The sequence below is a fragment of the Tiliqua scincoides genome, chromosome 1, assembly GCF_035046505.1.
Source record: "Tiliqua scincoides isolate rTilSci1 chromosome 1, rTilSci1.hap2, whole genome shotgun sequence".
Lineage (NCBI taxonomy): Eukaryota > Metazoa > Chordata > Lepidosauria > Squamata > Scincidae > Tiliqua > Tiliqua scincoides.
This window is the reverse complement of record NC_089821.1, coordinates 125,318,803-125,339,279: the sequence shown is the minus strand read 5'-3', so window position 1 is coordinate 125,339,279 and position 20,477 is coordinate 125,318,803. Positions and strand designations below refer to the sequence as shown.

General features: G+C 42.8%; 2 protein-coding genes and 2 non-coding genes across 4 annotated transcripts in view; 1 reads left to right on the top strand and 3 right to left on the bottom strand.

Moving 5' to 3' along the window:
• Positions 1–2,788: 2,788 nt before the first annotated feature.
• Positions 2,789–16,715, bottom strand: EEF1B2 (eukaryotic translation elongation factor 1 beta 2). Its single transcript, XM_066623745.1, has 6 exons — positions 16,544–16,715; positions 12,090–12,212; positions 5,759–5,876; positions 5,383–5,449; positions 4,478–4,603; positions 2,789–2,979 (listed from the first exon to the last, which is right to left on the bottom strand). The coding sequence occupies exons 1-6, from the start codon at positions 16,621–16,623 to the stop codon at positions 2,825–2,827; spliced, it is 669 nt and encodes a 222-aa protein (XP_066479842.1). The 5' UTR covers positions 16,624–16,715; the 3' UTR covers positions 2,789–2,824.
• Positions 4,791–4,923, bottom strand: LOC136638405 (small nucleolar RNA SNORA41). Its single transcript, XR_010793625.1, has one exon. It is a non-coding gene; the product is annotated as a small nucleolar RNA SNORA41 (small nucleolar RNA).
• Positions 5,521–5,597, bottom strand: LOC136638392 (small nucleolar RNA SNORD51). The gene has a single exon (XR_010793613.1). It is a non-coding gene; the product is annotated as a small nucleolar RNA SNORD51 (small nucleolar RNA).
• Positions 16,716–16,943: 228 nt separating the features above from the next.
• NDUFS1 (NADH:ubiquinone oxidoreductase core subunit S1) overlaps positions 16,944–20,477 on the top strand; it is a 32,031-nt gene continuing 28,497 nt past the window's right edge. Inside the window, exon 1 of the mRNA XM_066623617.1 lies at positions 16,944–17,122. The gene's annotated coding sequence lies outside the window, so the exon portion shown is untranslated. The remainder of the gene's footprint in view (positions 17,123–20,477) is intronic.

Genomic DNA, 20,477 nt, shown 5'->3' with positions numbered 1-20,477 from the left:
GATGGTGTTAGAACCCATTGATTTCAGATCAAGGTGTTTGTCACCTTTAGGATAAGAGACAGAACATATCTGCAACCATTTGTTAGGCCACTTGTTTTATGCCTCTCTGCTACACTGCTCTATAAAGCTTATGCAACCAGGGTGCCATTTAGCAGATTGCTGGAGAATGATCTTTTCCTTTTCCCCCTAATTGCGCCTTAGAAGTGTTTACTTGTGCTTGGGAAAAAAACTGCTGAAGCATACACCTTGCACCTGCTTCTTCACATAGCTGAACTCAGCACCTTTTTCAGGACATTTATACTGAAAAGAATGCTTCACCTCTCCCCTCCAAGTTCTGCAGCAGTATGCAGATATAATTAACAAAGAGTCAAGCAAGCAGTTCAGTCCAGTTCTCAGTTTACACCTGGTGGACAACATGTATACTGCTTCATCCCTGAAGAATACAATTTGCTGATGGCAAAATGTATTTCCAAATAAAATGAACGAAGGGCAAAATACAACCCCTATCCATCCTAAAGCACAAGGGACAATAATGATGCTTCTTGTAGAGCTTTGGTTCCCTCTACAGCACTGAATGACACTCTTCCACCAAAGAGATCAGGCAGCTAAAATAGCCTTAATTAACAGCAGCTGAGGCAAATCCAGCACTAGGACATTTAAAACTGAGCAGGTGGTAAAGGCCAAGAGAAACCTAAAATGAGAAGAGCAGAATATGGGAAAATGACAATTGAAAAGATGCAGGTTTAAGTGCTTAGCTTTGTGTAGTGTACTCAGTAACACGTATTATCACATAGCAACTGTGCGTCAAGAGTGGGTTTGGTTTTGAATTCTCTATGCAGGCAACAGAAAAAAAAACCATGCAGTTTCAAGTATTCTTTCCCCCCCCTCCCTCAGCAGTACAGAAAAGTAACTCACCATCTATATTACAGCAATTACAAGAGCTGGAAAGAGGAAGGTTGCTGAGTGCTACCAATCACACCCATGTTTATAGTTTTGCCAAGGCCCAATTCATATTTTACCTTCTGTACTTCAAAATGTTCCTAACATAAAAAGTTCTTATGTGCAGGAAGAGCCATTTTATCCCATCCTTGCTTTCAGAGTTTGGCATGGGCTATGTCAGGTTATTTCTGTTTACTTTCACAAACCACCCTGTGAAATTGGTTAGTTTAAATATTAGGCCTTGTCCACAAATGCATAATGAAATAATAGCATGGGGGAGAGAAACTTATGTTTTTGAATGCTCCCTTACATAAATGTCAAATAAAAAGCCAGCATAGCAAACTGAGCAAGGGTACAAATCCAGATTTCTTTGTGAAGAACTATTTTCTATCCACCCATCATTTTGCCTTTTCATGTTTGGTTGAAGCAAGAAGTACAACTTTGAAGCAAAATTTATAGAACTCCAAATATACTATAGCAACACTAATGAGCTATAACCAACCACTTAGTTTTAAAATAGCTGAAGGCTAGAAACATTACACACATGAAGGTTTTACTAATTCATATTGACAGCAAGTTGACAGGATCATTAACCAATTCAAATATTACAACTTTGGGAGATTTGTCCTGTTTTTTCATTTTCAAGCCAAGCCATCCCAGATAAGCAGGTGGAGATGAAGATGTGAATGTCAGATGTCAAGGCTTCAATGTTTACTAAATGAATGACACTAATTTAGTCCCATTATTTCTGTTTTGGGGAAATAAAGGTGCTCAGTTCAGGGTTATCTTCACAAAACAGAAGGGCTAGGAATTTTATCAAGCAAATGTTGCACCATAAAGCTTGAATTCTGACCATATGAAGATTTATGCCGTTACTATGAAACATTATTCTGCTTTTGAGTCAGATACAAAGAATGGATGCATCTGCACAGCTTTAATTCAATTATTCTGTACTGAAAAGAATACTTGCTGGTCCATTGTAAACGTACTCTGACATTTTGGATCCCTCATCAGAGCAGCAGACATTCACTTTGTTCACCTATTCATCCAAATGTAAATATAGCTGTATAATTTGTAACCCAGAGACACCCATTTAACAACTACACCCATCCTGAGGATGACCCTGCAACAAATGCATCCAATGATGGCACAGAATTTTCTCAAGCAATTTTCTAGACAAATAACCTACATTTTGATAATTAGGATGGTTACGGCTTTGCTGCCCTTTAGCTGTGTTCCCACCCCCAATTTCCTCTTTCAGATTCCTGCTGTCTATTCCTACCCATTCTCCACCCTTCAAAGGCACATATTCCCTCCTCATCCTTCCAATTTGATAAGCCATTCGCAGAATATATAGGGCACACTAGCCAATGAATATTACCCTAATGTATAACTTAGCCAACCAAAAGAACTGAGCAAAGTAGCTTGGAGTAAGAGCCAGTCATGTATTTGAATTTTGTAAATTGACATACATCAAGTTCCCTTTCTGTTCTCCACCTTTTTAAGAGAATGGTTTATAAGTATCAAGCAAAGTTGCTTCTCGTCACATTAGACAGTCAATTGACTATGCAAGGAGGATGCCACACATTACATAATATACTGTGGGATTCTAACACAACAGCTAAGCAAGTTAGCAAACCACTAACGAATGATTATGAGATATCACTCACTCATGGAATATGTACATTATTTTAACAGAGAAATTAAATGATTTCCCACTAGCTGACACATCTCATAATTTTAAAAGGATCCATTTCAAAGTGAAAAGAAAGCCACCCTTTAAAGGATAATAATGGAACTAACTTGCAAGGAAACAGTTTGAGAGGAAACAAAAACACAGACACTTCAGTGTTTCCAATAGTTTTACTTCTGATACAATCAGGGCTTAGATTTTGTTGAAAGCTGCTACGTCCATTGATTGTACATAATCTTCAAATGCAGTGATTTTCTCTTCCAACATATCAGTCCCAACTTTATCATCTTCGACTACACACTGAATTTGAAGCTTCTTAATTCCATAACCAACTGGAACCAATTTAGCTAGGAAAAAAATACAGTAAAATAGCTATTAGAACTAATAGCACAGCAAGCACTTCTGTATTTTTGTGAACAGGTGCTCAATGAATTTCCCATCTCTGCTGTAGTCTGTATGAGAACCACAGCTTTGGTTGGAGGCAGAAATGTATTCAAAACGGACCTGCTCTCTGCCTAACTCAGACTCTGTCAGTTATAAAAGTTACAACACTGCAGAGAAACAATTTTTGTCAATTGGTTCAGAGAAGATTTGTGAAACTTGCCATACTCCTGAATCTTAGTTTGCTTCTTCCCACTAGCTGGTAAAGTGTGTGTGTGTGTGGGGGGGGGGGGGAGACACACACAAACCATGTGACTTTTTACCAATGTTTAAGAGTTTGGCCATTTCATTCTGGCCAAAATCCCATACTCCACCAAAATGAAGTCAATGATTGTGCTCTTACAATCAGAAGTCCTCACTGCTTCTTAGCAAGTGGGAAATTTATGTAAAGCACATCTGCCCTGTGAGATTTGGGTGGGCAATATAACCTCCACCAAATCCCTGGGACTCCAAGGCTAAATACGATCTGCCATCATTGACTGAATGACAATATTTGCAATTACAGCATCTGTTGAAAGCCCAAATGTGGTCCTGAAGCATTATCTGCTACTGAATCGCCTATGCTTCTAGAAATACTTACTGAACGTATGCAGACAAAGGAGTCTATAATATTGGCTACAACACCTAAAGTTGCTTAATAAATATGACAGCTGAAGCCTTAGAGAGAGATGGAACACAGAGCTGGGTCACCCTATCTTATAAAATGAATGGATAGCAGCTTTAACTACAATATCTCAAATTCAAAAAATTTTTTAGAGTCTACTGTGCACCACCACACCTTCATTCTAAGGGGTTGACCAATAAATCCAGCTGCCAGCATTGCAATTTACCTGGAGTATCACGTAAATACATTATGTGGTCTTGTTCAGTGATACAATTTTTGAGGGAAAAAGATATTTGCTGTCTTAAATCTGCAATACAACAAAAACTGATATTTGTGTATCCTTCTGTTCTTTTAAGTTACATGCCTTATCTCATGGAAGCTAACTGCGAGATAGCAAAAAGGATTCTCTGTACCCTTACTACAGCTAAAAGACAAGCACTGAAAGGATAAGTGCCCCCCCACCATTGCTCAATGGACCGACCTCTTAACCTTGTCAACATTTGAATGAATGGCATATAGGCAGCAACTACATATGGATATATTTTTGGACACCTGGAAGCTTTTCTTATAGATTCATGAATAGATTGCCTACTAACATTTATTGTAACTTTTATGTTATTTTCCCATCTTTTTCTTTTCTCTCTTATTTACTAATAAAAGAGAAGGGGAAAAAATCCCTGGGACTCCCATCAAAGAGCCACACAGAACTTTGTGCACACAATCATGTGCTCTACCATTAAGCCATGGTCCTTCCACCATCAACCACCAGTTTTCAGCAATAGCCTTTATGAATTACTTACAAGATCCCCAGACCAGACCATCAGCTTGAATGCTCCTGACACACTCTTCCAATTTGGCCATGTCTGTCTCATCATCCCAAGGTTTCACATCCAACAAAAGGGATGACTTGGCAATTAGTGCTGGCTCTAGAGGAACCAAAGAACGGCTTAGTAAAATGGTAGAATAGGTTATTTTAATGAGAACCAGAAACTCACAAGTTTTTTTTTCCATACAAAACACTTCTGAGCTATAAGATAAATTTTACACCCCCTATCAAACATTATGAAAAATTATTATCAGAACATTATGAAAAAATGATGCAAGAAAAGATAGTCTTGTCCGTCACACTGAAATCCCTTTCACCTAGTTGAGAAAAGGGCATTATATAGTGTAACTGTTGATTTCCCACAGTTGGAATACTGCAACTGCTACAATACAGAACAGTTTCAGGCCAGTAGCTGTGGAATTATGCATTAGTTATGATCAGAAATCAGAATTTCACCATTAGCAAAAAAAAGGACCAGAATAATTTTCTCTTGAGTTCTCTGGATTTAAAAAAAAAAATTATTTTATGAAATGGTGGTAAACTGTTTGCTGGTCCCTACAGTGAGACCAAATGGCACCCATAAAGTATTTTCAATAAAAAATTTAACAAACTTGTAAAACTTTTAAGTCTTACACTACAGCCTATAAATGTCATTATTAACTAGAAATGGGAATTCACTATCAGACTTATCAAGCTGTTTTAGACGCAACAGGGAGGCTAAATCTAAGGTAGACATAATTTTTTCCTATTATTTATATAGCACTGAAGTTCATAGATTAATTCATAATAAATTTAATCTAAAAACTAATTTATAGTGAGTAAATTCAGGGATGATGAATAGATAGAATATGAATATTTTAAATAAACCAAGAAACATACTTTTTGCTTTTTTTGATTCATACTGTGCAAGACGCTCCTCCCTTAATCTTTTTGCCTCGTCACTTTCCTAAGAAAAACAAAACCATGAAGTTAAATAAAACAAAGCAAGCCCACCTCTATAACACAATCAAGTACAACCGGATTTTTCAGGTAAAACAAATCATCATAATTTCAGTCGAAAGATGGTGATTTGGTTTTGTTCATCATATCGCCAGTTGAAAACTGAAAGCACCCCCCATGGCAGTTGTTCATGAGAACTTATTACAGACAACCAAATTTCACAGTTTAGAGCGTGGCATGACTATACAATGAGGTTCATGTTGCTGTTTGCATAACTTTTGCAACAAAAGTTAAAGATGAGAAGGATGCCAAGTACCTCCTCTTCATCAGAGCCAAAAAGATCAATGTCGTCATCATCTTTGCTATCTCCATCTGTTGCATCTTCCACATCTGCAGGGCCATATTTCCCCAAGGCTTTTTTCACCCCAGGCAGGCTAGAAAACAGGCAACACTTAATTATTTACAGTAACCTCCTTTGAATTACACACACTCCAGAATTATTTTGGCAAAACAATTAACAAAGTTATTGCATTCCAAAGGCACTTGTTGCCTTAGAGAGTAGTTACCAAGTTGCACAGGCATAAACATCAGAGATTGAGTTACACATGTAGAAAAGAAAGGTGGAAATACAGTGGTAGAATGGGCTGTATCACTTCTGTCTATAAGTAAGGTACTATAATTTATCAGAGCCCCACATTTAATAACTCCCTGCAAACAGGAGACTAGCACATGAGAGGAAAAGATTCTAGCTCTGCTAGTTTTACAGCACTGGAGAGCAAGTAAAAACATTATCCCCCTCCTCAGGTATAATCAGTTTACCACCTCATTCTGTACAACAGAGTTGAGTAAGATCTTTATCATGGCATGGCGTGTCTCTCCTTCATCCCAGTTGATATTATTCCACAACACATACACACACTTTTGATATGAAATTGTGTCTAATTGCTCTGGTAAGCGTCATGCTGCAGTTCCACATGCATGCAAGAACACGCTCAAGCTGAAATCCTAAACAGGGCTATGCATAAATGATCAACTGGAGAGGTCCTCTTCAGGAAGGTCAGACAGATACTACACTTCTCCAGTACGGTATCCTAAGAACTTGTCCTTGACTCCCGCAGTTCCCTGCTTTTGATGAAGGAAAACAGCTCCTCCAAGACCAACAACTGAAGATTAAATGTTTTATTAAATGCCTGAGACTTGCAGAATATGTTTTCCTGTGGAACGTAATTATAAAGCCAAATGCCAATCAGAACTCTTTAAATCAAACTAGGAGTCACAAAACATTTTTTTTAAATGTAGAAAGAGCTCCACCTGCTGCTTACATATATAGTCAAGAGCACTGATTCTCAAATTTTTTAAAGGCCCTAGGCGAACCTTTTAGAGACCAAGTGCCCAAAGTGCAACCCAAAACCCACTTATTTATCGCAAAGTGCCAACACGGCAATTTAACCTGAATACTGAGGTTTTAGTTTAAAAAAAAAACTCATACATTAACATCTTTTACCTACTATTACTTGTAACCCTTAATGAACTTTTCCTCTAGAGATTTGTTCAATCCCTTCTTAAAGGCACCTAGGCAAGTTGTCATCACTGCTTCCTGTGGCAAAGAGTTCCACAGACTAATCACATGCTGGGTAAAGAAACTGGGGGTTTGGAGTGGGGTGCCATCAATATGCCAATGACACCCAGCTCTATCTCTCCTTTCCTCCAGACTCCAGGGTGGCGGTTGGGGGCCTGGAGCGCTGTCTGGAGGCAGTGAGGATCTGGATGGGGGCTAACAAGCTGAAATTAAATCCGGATAAGACAGAGGCTCTCCTGGTTCGGAAATCCTTGATGCAGGTGCTGGACTATCAGCTTGCGCTGAATGGGGTTGCACTCCCCCTGAAGGAGCAGGTGCACAGCTTGGGGGTCCATCTGGACTCGCAGCTGCTCCTGGATTCCCAGGTGGCGGCTGTGGCGGGGGGGGGGGCCTTCGCTCAGCTTCGGCTGGTGCGCCAGCTGCATCCGTACTTGGATCACATCGAGGTTAGATTATTGTAACGCGCTCTATGTGGGGCTGCCCTTGAAGACGGCCCTCGGAAACTGCAACTAGTGCAGAATGCGGCAGCCCATGTAGTTACTGGAGGTAGGTGGTTTGACTCTGTCAGTCCGCTTCTCCAGCAGCTACCTTGGCTGCCCATTCGTTTCTGGGCCCAATTCAAGGTGCTGGTTTTAACCTTTAAAGCCCTATACTGCTCTGGGCCACTGTATCTTAGAGATCGCCTACTTCTGTACAATCCAGCTCGTCCTCTTAGGTAATCAGAGAAGGCCTTTTTACAAGTGCTGCCTCCTAGGGAGGTACGTGGGGCAGCGGCTAGAAATAGGACCTTCTCAGTAGTGGCACCAACACTATGGAATTCCCTTCCCCTTGACTTAAGAATGGCTCCCTCTCTTGAGAATTTTCGGCAAGGCCTGAAGACCCTTCTGTTTAAACAAGCCTTCTGAGTTCTTAGCCTTTTTAACATCTTTTCAACATCTTTTAATTTTTCACAGGCCTGATTCTTTTATGACTTGCTGCTCTATGCTCTTTTTACCTTTTTATTACTTTTTATCTGACTACTGTTTTTTATGATATGCGTTAATATGCTTTTATCTGTTTTTAAATTATGTTTTTAATCTGTTTTAACCTGTTGTAAGCCGCCTTGAGTCCCTCCGGGGAAAAAGGCGGGGTAAAAATAAACTTATTATTATTATTAAAGAAATATTGGCAGGGAGGGGGTGGCTGCAAACCTTGCCACTGTTCATTTTCTCAAACAAGAAAATTTTTTTTTAAAAAGCCCCACCCACAGAAGTGGGCTCTAAGGCTGCAATCCCAGCCACTCTTTCCTAGGAGTAAGCCTCATTGCCACTAATGGGACTTACTTCTAAGTAGACACACACACAGGAGCAGGCTCCAATCCCAGGCACCCTTTCCTGGGAGTAAGCCTCATCCACTGTAATGGGGCTTACTTCTGAGTACACACACACAGGAGCAGGCTACAAGCCTCATCCACTGTAATGGGGCTTATTTCTGAGTAGACACGCAGGATGTCTCCTCTGCTGTGGAGGAAAAGCCTCTCCTGGCGCTGAGTGGGGAGCTGCTGAGGGAAAGGCAGGCTGCAAGGGCTGAGGAGAAGGGCGGCTCAGGCTTGGCTGGTGGTCTGCCAGTGAAGGGCCCTGAGCCATTCTAACAGAAAAAGCCAGGAGCCTGCTGGATGCTGATTGGCTGAGCCTGCTGGAGAGTTGGGGAAGGGAAAAACAGGGACCTTAAGCCTGCAGAGCAGGCAAAATTGAAAAGGGAAACAAATGTGGGGCAGGTGGGGGTGAAGGGAGAGGAGGGAAGCAGCCCGCCCTCCCAACACACAGGGGCTTGGTTTTCTTTAAAGTGACATGCAACTTCAGCACCCCTCTCCAGACTGCCTGGCTCAGCGCTGCGTGCCCCCTCTGGCATGCGTGCCATAGGTTCGCCACCACTGCCCTAGGCAGCTGTCCGATTTATAAATGCCAAGGGTGTCTACAGTGGTGATTGAGCAGCAGTGCTCCCCCTCAAGTAGCAGCTTGTTCAACCCTTGATGCGCATAACCTAATGTACCCTGTCAGTTTCTCAAACCACCAAAAACTGGTTCATGACCCACTTTTGGGTCAAACCTCTGGGTCAAATTGGCAGGTTTGACCTGTGGGTCAAACCCATAGTTTGAGAACCACTGGACTAGACTATATACAACACTAGACTTCAAAGCCATGAAACAAGTAATTAAAAGGGGAATGCTGTCCTTGTTTATATTTTTTTATAGCCGCTACGATTACTACCAAATAACTGTCTCTTCAAACCTGTTTGGCATCCCAGACTTCAGAAATTCTGTGCTAATTTAGAAACTAACATGCAGTTACTGATAAGACCTTTTAAGAGGCACCAAATGAATGAAATGATACACAGTCTATATGGAATCTCAGTGGCTACAAATATTTGCTTAGTGCTTGAAAAGACAAGGAAAATCACTGCTCCATTTTTGTCCCAGTGAAGTCAAGGACTAGACCAGAGGTTCTCAAACTGGGGCATTGCGATGGCCCAGCCTGAGAAGCTCTGTCTGTGCCACTGCCAGGGGCAACAAGAGCTTAATTTTACTCATCAGTATTGGCAGCACCATCCTTAGAGTGCGAGGAGCCCCATGGAAGCCTCCACAAGGCTCCACAAGCCTAAGAAAATGTAAAAATTAAGATTGTAACCCACTTCCGGTTTTCAATTGCAAAACTGAGAAGTGAATCATGATGTTACGGGAAAATTCCTCATTTTATTGTATTTCTGGTTATGCTACTTTGATATCAAGAACAGGCCTTCATATATGGATGCCAGCATGCAAAATGAACTATTCTCCCAGAAAACACTGGCCTACAGGCCTCATTCCCACTTTGGTCAAGCTCAGACTCTTGGTTGCGTATTTCCTCTTCTCCCCTCACAATCACACATCCTGGAAGGAAACTGATAATCCTACTTGTATCTCTAGCTGAATGAAACTCAGTAATCCTGTCAGACGGTTTTCCATTGTATCTTCAGTTTGTGTTTGCTTTCCTGAATGCAATTTCAGTAACTTCTGTATTTTGTAACAAAACATTAGAGTATACCTGTATTTTGCATTAACTTAGGTAAACCTCACTTAAAGTTGCTAGACATTCTCTGGCACCAAAGAGATAATCTGCATTTTAGCTGACACTGCTAGCCCTGTTTAGCTGTATCCTGGTTGATTAAGAAGAATTCCCTTCATTCATACCCTAGTTACCTATTGATAAATTAAACATTCTGCTTACATGTAAGCAACTTTTCAATATCCTTAAATACTACGACGGTTTGACTAGCAAATGATCACTCTCCCTAGTGCCCTAACATGGGGTAACTCTCTAGGTTGTCCACAGACACACATGCTGCTCACAGAAACTGCTGCTCACAGACCAGACATCCAGACAGGTAGCTATGTCTTTCACTTTGAACTCTTTCTCTTCCCTCACCCCCCTTGTTCCCTTCTCTCCCCATCTTTAGCTAGCAGCTGGGGTTGGCAGAACAGGGATCCCTGACATCCTTCCTTACCACTCCTCTTTCTGATTTCTTCAGATGCACCAAATACACTCTCACGACACTGCACTCACCACTATAGGACACTCTGGTTAGGGCATTACAATAGTCCTCTACTGATTCTTTTGGATATCTATTTTGTGTCCCTTTTAATAAAACTGTATTCGTTTATTGGAATATTTATCTCTGTTTCTTCTTTAAAAGGAATTTCTGCAGAACGCTGGTTCGCATCCAGTCTAAGGTCCCAGTGTTCCAATAGAGCAGGTATACTTATTCCCCGAAACTAGGGGTGCCCAAACCCAGACCTTGGGCCACTTATGGCCCCGAGGATTCTCAATGCAGCTCTCAGGGAGCCCCTAGTCTCCAATGAGCCTCTGGCCCTCTGGAGGTTTGTTGGAGCTCGAATTGGCCCAACGCAACTGCTCTCAGGGTGAGGGTGACTGTTTGACCTCTCATGTGAGCTGTTGGATGAGGGCTCCCTCCACTGCTTGCTGTTTCATGTCTGTGATGCAGTAGCAGCAGCAAAGGAAAGGCCAGCCTTGCTTTGTGCAAGGCCTTTTATAGGTCTTGAGCTATTGCAAGACATTCACTCATTCTTATAAGTTAATCTGTAATATGTTCATTTATCTAAACTTATGTAAATTTATTCAAATTTTAAATGTAAATTAATTCTTTTTTTCCCTGGCCCCCGACACAGTGTCAGAGATGATGTAGCCCTCCTGCCAAAAACTTTGGACACCCCTGCCCTAAACAAATAAACCTAGCTCATTTGGTAACAGTGATGCCCCAGTTTGAAAACTCTGGACTAGACTGAAGGACAACGGTGGGTTGAGATTCAAGATGCGTTGAAGCAGAGATGCATACCAATCATGCATATTTATCACTTTATGTGAAATACTTTTTTAAAGCAAGGTTTCAGTTCCCGGGAAAAGCAAAACAGCATCTTTCATAACTATTAACATTCTCCAAATAAAAAATGAATATCATGGTTTTCATCATTTAGTCTTACAATGATTGGCATTATTGCAATATTTAACATTTAATGCATAGCACTGGCAAAAAAATTATACTACAGTTAGCAAGTTATGAAATTGGCAGGATTTGGGACAAGTTCTGCAAATAATCTTTATGCAAGTTTAAGCTGAACTCTGACAGCATGATTTTCCAAAAAAATGCTAAACAAATAATTGATGTTTACTATCTCTGATCCATTTATTGACCCACAAAATGATGCTTTTCAGAACTGTATCATTAGTGCATCAAAATGCCAGCACAGACCGAGGTACAATAAGTGGAACAGCTTATTCCATTAATGAGATTGTCAGAAATATGGGTTTTCCAGAAAATTTACAATATAGAACTTCCAATACCCTTCTCTACCGGAATCTGAATTTTTAGTCCAGGAAAATTTTCCAAGTGGAAAATTCAATTTCTCCCCCCAGGTCACTAATATTATGAATTCTAAAAAAAGAGTCAGTTTTCACTGAAAATAGTAAAAGTAGTAAAATCCAAAACAAAAATGCAGACAAAAAAAAAACAAATTCAATCAAACAAGTCCTACCTTAATTTTTGTTTGTCATACGATTTAATGTGGTTGTACCACCGGAGGGCATGGAATAGCTCAGAAGGAGGGGGACCAGCAAGAGCTTCAAACACTGCAACATCTGCCTGGGATGGGACATATCTGCAAAAACATATTCATAGAAAAATAGGTTTACTTGCACCACATAGATGATCACATTGTTAAAGTTGCAAAGATATCCCAGAATGCTCCACTACTTTCTAGAAAGGAAGGGATTATGCAATCCTACTCTGGTCATGGTTGTGCACCATCTCACTTGCTTCTCAGAGATAGCTCACTGGCCACAAAGGCAATTGGACTGTTGGAACAGATAACACTATTTGATCTGATCGAGTCAGACTGTTCTTAACTTTGTTTACACTGGCTCCCACTCGCACAGGCCTGGAAGCATGCATCTTTTGTTATAATTTCACAGTAAATGCTCAAGGAGTGTTTGTGGTGCACCAACAACTGAACTCTCCACACAACAGATATACACAGCACCTTACTGTGCCTCAGAGCCAATATGGGTAGGGGTAGCTTTTGCTGCAGCTAAGAATATGTTCAGATGGTTCTGAAAGCAGACCTTCAGTAAAAGGCAAATCTGGTTCCCCAGAACATAAAAAATTTCTTTAAACACTATTGTACCTATGACAATAGCATTCAGTAATGACTTTATACAGCTATTCCAACTAGCAATCTCAGAGTCACTTGCACTGTCAGTATCTACTTCATAAGTTAAGCAGCTTGAGTACAGCAATCTAACTACCTCCTGCTCAGCATGTACACCATGAAGATGAACCTGTTCACCTCTCTATGAAAATGCAATTGCTATAGACCTCATTCTGATGTTTCATTCAGTTTAAAAATCTAATATTTCAGGTTGGGCAGACACCACTCCATCATCTTGAGAAGCCACACTGAAAGTTCACACTGAAAAGTGTCTCAGTCTACAGAGGGCTGAGGTCAAAAACTTGGTTAAAAGCAAATTATTTAAAAAACATGCCCAACCAAAACACTTTGAATGAATGATTATTAGCCATACCCTACCTCACAGACCCATTGCAAGTATAAAAGTTATCTTCTTTAATCAACCTGTCTTTAACAACAGATTGATTCAGTAATTCCATCTTGTTAGGACAGCCTTTTACCCTCCCATCAGCAGCCATTCAGAAGACCTAGGTAAATTCACAAGATCATGATGGGGGCTACAGCTGCAATCCTATACACATTTACCTGACAGTAAATTTCACTGAATTCAATGGGGCTTGCTTCTGAGACACGCATAGGATCGCACTAAAGAGAATGAACTACAAACAAGTCTCTTGTTTGAGACTTGCCTCAGTTATAAGCTCTTAGCTGTTTTTTGGTCTTTCTCTCAGTCCCCTTTCTACAATATAGGGAGATAATGATGACCCATGCCCTAGTGACATCCAGATTAGACTACTGCAACATGCTTTAAATTGCAATTAGTGCAGAACACAGCTGCCTGCGTGGTTGCTGGGGCTCATTGGTTTGACTGCCGGGCCGCTGCTTTGGTGGCTACGCTGGCTGCCAGTTTGCTCAGAGCTGAATTCAAAGTGTTAGTTTTGACTTTTAAAGCCCTAAACGGCTTGGGTCCAGGGTATTTGAGGGACTGCCTCCTTCCATACAATCTGACCCATCCTCACAGGTCACCAGAGGTGGCCCTTCTAACTGTGCCACCACCAGTAGAGATGAGGGGGATGGCAGCAGAAAGAGGGCCTTTGCAGTGGTGGCTCCCCATCTGTGGAACCCCCCCCCCCAGAACTGCTCCCTCTTTAGAGTCCTTGGGGGGGGAGGGGTTTAAGACCTTTTTCTTTAGGGAAGACTTTTTATGCTGACACTAGGGGGCACAGAGTCTCATTATTCCCTTGGTTCCACCCCGTGGAGGGCACTTTGCACAGATGATTTTCCTTTAATTTAAAGGGTCTGTCTCATGTTGAGATAAAAATCTCTACAACAGTAAGAAAAGCATTTTAAAGGGGTGCATTTTTCCCCTTCTCCAGGGATCAGCACATTCCTTCTCATTTGCTGTGGCCATTCCTGTTGAGTTAAATCCATGTGTGAAAAATCAGTGTATAACAAGGTTGGACCTGTATTTTAAATTCAGGATTAAAGTTTTTATTGGATTTTATTGTGTTTTATTGTTTTTAAAAGTTTTATTTTTATACTTATTTATATGTTTTATGTGTTTAATATGATTTTATTTGTCAGCTGCCTTGACTGCCCTTTACTGGGATAGAAAGGCGGGATATAAATTCTATAAATAAATGGGGTTATCCTTCTGGATCACCTGGGGGTAGTGGTGGCTTGGGGGGGGGGCCCTTTGTCTAGCTTCAACTGGTGCATCAGCAGTAGTCCATGTTGTCCATGCCTTAGCACACTACAACTTGATTCCTATAACTAGAGATATTTGAAAAAGGTTTTTTTTACTCAGAAGTAATCCCATTGCGTTGTAGGCTATAATCCTATTCATCAGAAACAACCTCTCTACCTATAACATGGTCTACATGAGCCAGCCCTTGAAGACTATTCAGAAATTTCAATTAGTGACAGCCTGTGGGGTCTCAGGGCCTGGTGGTTTGACCCACTATACTGCTGTTCCCAATTGAGTTAAGAACTATAGCCTCCCTGTTCACTTTTCAGTAAGGGACAAAAACATTTTTGGTTTGGCTTTCCCATCTCTTAATTTCTATTGTTAGAATTTTCCATAACACCAGATTTTGCCTGAGTTTTTTGCTGTTCTTATTAGCTTCCTGTTTTGTTTTTACTATACTGCTGATTTTGTTTCTTTACTGTCAGCTTTTAAACTCATTTTGGTTGCTGCTTTTATGATTTAACATTATCGCATTGCCTTTATGGTTTTTTTAAAAGACTATAAGCCACCCTGGGTGCACTGATGTTGGGGAAAGATGGAATACAACCATTTTGAATACATTATTTAATACAGACCTATCCTACAAGACCATTGCAAAGCTTACAAATGTCATCTGAATAGCCAAAAGCACTATATGCTAAATATTGCCATTCCTACAGCATCCTCTGGTCCAAGGAGCCTGCAGTGAGGGGTGCAGCGCTGTGTCTTGGCAAGTTGGCTGCCCCTCAGAGCCTGGATGAGTGCAGGGAAGGCAAGGGTGGTGCAAAATCTAGCCCCCAAACAACAAAAGAAGGTAGAAGGTCACAAGACTGAGGTTGTGAAGGGACGCAACGTGGGAGGAGTATCCATTCATTGAGGTTCTGATCCTGCCTCCCAGGAGGGGCATCCCAGCAGTAGGAATGCCAGGCCCTTCCTTCCCGTGAATGTAGCACATCCAAGATAAATGTAGGACATGACAAAAGAAAAACTAAAAACACTCATGTATGCATTTCATGCGGTTAATTTAAACACTATATTACTTGCTACTTAATATTAATATACTTCAAGCTGTATTCAGTTGGATCTGACTTTTGGTGATCCTATGGACTAAGTGGTACCAAAGTTTTCAGTCTTGGACCATTTCTTTCAGTTGCATATTATTTTTAAATTTATAACTATATTATGTATAATTTATTAATAAGAAGGCTACGTGCTGCCTGCAGGGGCCAGTCACAAGGAAAAGGAGGACGCAAAGTTCTTTTCCAGGACACAAGGGTAAAAAAGAGGACATGCCCTGGAAAAAGAGGACATCTGGTCATCCTGTACAGCACAATCCTATCCATGTGTAAGTACTCTAAGCTTCCATTCAATGGGGCTTACACCCATGTAACTGTGTACAGGACAGTGACATAGGCTACAATCTTACCCACATTTTCCTGGGAGTAAGCCCCACTGGATACAACAGGACTTACTTCTGAGTAGACAGGCAAAGGATTGGGCTCTTAGGCTAGCCACACTTCTCAGGCATAGGATTGGGTTGTTATGCTATTCACACTTTCCTGGGAGTAAGCCCCACTGACTAGAATGGGACTTACTTCTGAGTAGACATGCACAGGATTGGGCTCTGAGGCTGCAATCCTATCCAGACTTTCCTGGGAGCAAGCCCCACTGACTATAAGGGGGCTTACTTCTGAATAGACACGCTCAGGATTAGGCTCTTAAACTGACGTACCACTAACTCCCAGCAGAAGCCAGCCACTGGGAGCGTCCCCTTCGCAATGGTGCCCAAGGTGCTATCGCTCCATCGCCTCCCCAGAGGATGCTTTTAACCCCTTTGTGCCCGGCCCTCAGCGCAGACATCTGCTCCCTGTTGTATGTGCATCTGCAACACTCGGCTTAAGAGCCTGACGACAAGGAGGTCCTGGAGGGAGGCGTCACGGCTTTCCCAGCCCGCGCCGCGCTTTGTGCGGGCAGCGAAGGGCCAACAGGACCTGCGCCACGCGGGACAGACGGAGGCGCCTCCGCTCGCAGCCCCGAGGCGGAGTGACACGCCGAAGCTCGCGCGTGTTCGGCTCACCCCTCGACGTAGCTCTTGTCCGCTAGGAAGTCGTTGAGGACCTGGAGCCCCGCGGAGGATTTCAAGTTTCCGAAGCCCATGATGGTGGCGGAAGGACACGCAGCAGGGCGAAGAGCCACAGAAGGGAGCACGACTACAGCCGCCCACCAGCACGCGCCAGCCAAAAGAGATCGCGGTCTAGCTCCACGCCCTTATATAGGGCGCAGCGTATCCCTCCGCGTGGTCCGCCTCCTGTCACCGCGCTGTGTATCCCTCCACCTCTGAACGCTGGAACCTCAACTGACGCGCTCATACCCCCCCAAACGAGGTGCAACTGGCGGAAGTGACGCGCCCATACCCCAACGAGGCATGTCATAGGAGGAGGCGGGACACGTGGCATAGTTCCTTGCGGGCAGGAACTGACTTCATAGGTGGCGGCGGGCTGCCCGCTTTCTCCGTCAGGGAGGCGAAGGTTGCCGAAGGGCTGACGGAAATTGCCGAAGCGGTGGCCATATTATTGCCAAGGAGAAACGGCGTTCCCGAGGAGGCGTGTGTGTGTTTGCGGTCCTTGAGGGTGGACGCCCCCCAGCCGGGGTGAAGGTGATACGGACCAGGAGGGGGGGTCGGTGGGGGTGGTGGTGGTATGAGCGCCTGTGACTCCCTGGGGGGGCTGGTGAGGGGCTGGCGCTGCTCCCCTGCCTGACGCCCTTGACTCGGGTCGGGCAGCCCTGGGTCGCTCCCCAGCCTCTTGGGGGGGGGTGTCCAGGGCCTGTCCGTTCAGGACTGTTGTTGAAGGGGGGGAGGCGCAGCCCCCCCTCCAAATGCTTCAGTCCTCCCTGGCTGTGAGCAGCAGGGAGCCTGGGGGCACCTTGGGCATAGTGACTGGCACCTGCTGCTGGGGGGGGGGGGGCAGGCATTTGGCAGGAGGGCCATAGCACCCACTGACAGGGCTAGTTCAGTTAATGCAGGCAATTAAGCTGCACTGCAAATTTGCATAAATTAGTACATTAGAGGCGGAACTTGCATGATTGATAAATTTGCATAAATTAATACATCAGAGGTGGAACTTACATAAATGAATGACTTTTACTGAGCTTACTTATAACACACATGAGAACTATAATAGGCATGTAGAACCTCATGAGAACTATGAACTGTTTGCCACACACCTCTTGCACAGTGAAAACATACAGACCAAGCCAGAAACACATGGGGACATAAATTGTTCAGAGGCAATGTGGGGGGAGCATTAAAATAATGGCCAGGGAAAAGCAGAAAACACATGGAGACTCTAAAAGGCATTGCTCTAACTTGGCCTGGAGCCTGTGTCTGGCAGTCACAACTGGCGGTTGCAGACCAGTGCAGGCTCCTGCAGGCCAGAGGCGCACTGGAGACTGAGGGCTCCCTGTGGGCCAGATTTGGTGTCCACAAAGGCTGCAAAAGGCCAGCAGGCTGGGGTTTGCCCACCCCGTGCTAGATCACTTGCATGCATGCATGCATTTGTATAAGATTGCTTTCGTTTGTTATTGCTTACCCAGGCACAAGCCCCACTCACTATCATTGTTAAAAGCATATACATTGCAGCCTGTTAAAAGTACAGATCTCCCCAAATGCAGTCACATACCATGTTGGCATCAAGTAAAATATTGATAATTTACTATTTATCAATAAAAATAGTAAAATTTTTAAAAATAGTAAAATCACTAAAAATAAAATATTGAAATTGATGGGCCACCTGAAATTGGCTCACAGTCTACCTAGTGGGTAACAAACCATAGTTGGAGAAATGGTGATCTCTAACCCATAGCAATTTGCGTTTTTTAAAACATTTTTACTCATTATAACATTTCTCAATTTAAGAAACGTTTCTCATTATTTCTTAGTAATTGTCTCATTTCTTGTTTGTTCTGAATCGTATCATGTTGATTTCAAAAAAGATCCAAGTAAAACTTATTTATTCATTCAGATTTCATTCCTTCATAAAACTGATTTTTTCAACCCATAAAAATGTGTAAAATATACAATATGGCCCTTGTACTGGAAAGTTTGGAGACTCCTGCTCTACAGGGCCAGGTACAGCCTGGATGGTATAGAATCAGAATTGTTGATAAACAGTAATTTCCCTCTGCAGTTGAAGTATCCTTACCCAGCAACAGATTGTCCTGGCAATTGAAAAGTTCTTCTGCTAGTTTTTGGCTGTTGACACTTTTGAAAGTTAGATTTGTGCTTGTGTAAGCTTGCTCTTTTGTCCAGTGAGGATGGCAGCAGGTGATGCCCTCCATAGATGAATGCAGTGGGACACAATGCTCAAACCATGCAGTGCTTTGCTCCCTCTCCCCCCCCCCCCAGCATCTGCTGCTGTCTACAAGTGTTTATGAGTAAGGCTGATGGAACTGGTCCAGAGGCCAAATTCACTAGGACTGTTACAAACTGCAACTTTGGTAGCCACACCATGCCTTGCAAGCCCCCTTCCCACTTAGCTTGATGAACTCACATGATTGCTTAAGATTTTGCAGTTATTTGGCTGCACCTAATAAAAGTATATCCAGATTGCAGCATTTAAATTTTTTCCTAATACACTGATTTTTTAAATATGTGCTAGTATAATTGGGTGCCAGAGAGGTCCTGACCCTTTCAAAAAGTTTGTAGGACTGTTCAACAGGTGCAACTTCTCTCACTACTGCATGACAAAAGTGCATCTTTGCACTGGATTGTTTCAAACTTCTGATTGTTTTTAATGTTTTCTAATTGTTTTTGTGAGAGGTTTTTTTTGTATTTGGTAAAAATTGCAAACAAAGGTAGTGAAGACAAGCAGTGTACTGAAATTCCCTCTTCTCCAAAAGTAAGGGTATGTGGGGACCTTGTCTGCTTTTGTCACTTCAATAGCTCAATCCTAGAACTTCTGCTTTAGTAATTAATGGATTGCTGACAGAAAGAAGGTTTCTGCACTGGCTGAATGGAAATGTGGAGATGGTTGCTTGAATCTGAATCTGGTGCATATACAGTGTAACTGAGATGTTGCTGTGGTATTAAAACTTTTGATCTTCCTATCTGCATATGGAAATTAGGTACATTTGAGCCTGTTGGGTTGCATGGGTGATTTGGGCTGAATTCTATCCCCTCTGGAGTGAGCTGCCATGCTAAAGAGCTGGCACAGGTCCAAGGAGACCCACTGGTGATAGGAGGCTTACAGGGAGATAAGGGAAAATATTTTCTCTTACCTCTCCAAGCCTCCTGATTAGCCCTGCCCCCCCATAGCATGCAGCGCAGCCCCTTTTGGCATGGCTGCATGCTAGGGTGGGAAAATCATCAGATTGGTTAGGAACTCATTAGTTGTATATAACAGAAGAGGAAAAAATGCAAGTCATTATATCTTCAAGATATCAGTTGTTGGCAACCTTCAGTCTCGGAAGACTATGGTATCGCGATCTGGATGGTGGTTCTGGCACAGCGTCTAGTGTGGCTGAAAAGGCCGATTCGGGAGTGACAATCCCTTCCACACTGGGAGCAAGTGTAGTGTGTCCCTGGTCTGTCTCCCTGGCTATGGGCCTTCCTTCTTTGCCTCTTTGCCTCAGACTGTTGGCCAAGTGTCTCTTCAAACTGGGAAAGGCCATGCTGCACAGCCTGCCTCCAAGCGGGCCGCTCAGAGGCCAGGGTTTCCCACTTGTTGAGGTCCACTCCTAAGGCCTTCAGATCCCTCTTGCAGATGTCCTTGTATCGCAGCTGTGGTCTACCTGTAGGGTGCTTTCCTTGCACGAGTTCTCCATAGAGGAGATCCTTTGGGATCCGGCCATCATCCATTCTCACGACATGACCAAGCCAACGCAGGCGTCTCTGTTTCAGCAGTGCATACATGCTAGGGATTCCAGCTCGTTCCAGGACTGTGTTGTTTGGAACCAAGCCCAGGTGGTGTAGTGGTTTGGGAGGTGGATTTAAACCTGGAAGATCCAGGTTC

Coding starts and splice junctions, on each gene's coding strand:
- EEF1B2 (XM_066623745.1), bottom strand. CDS start 16,623: ATGGGCTTCGGAAACTTGAAATCCTCCGCGGGGCTCCAGGTCCTCAAC. Junction 12,213..16,543: donor GACAAGAGCTACGTCGAGGG/GTGAGCCGAACA, acceptor ATGTTTTTGCAG/ATATGTCCCATCCCAGGCAG. Junction 2,980..4,477: donor TGGTCTGGTCTGGGGATCTT/GTAAGTAATTCA, acceptor TTTTTTTCCTAG/CTAAATTGGTTCCAGTTGGT.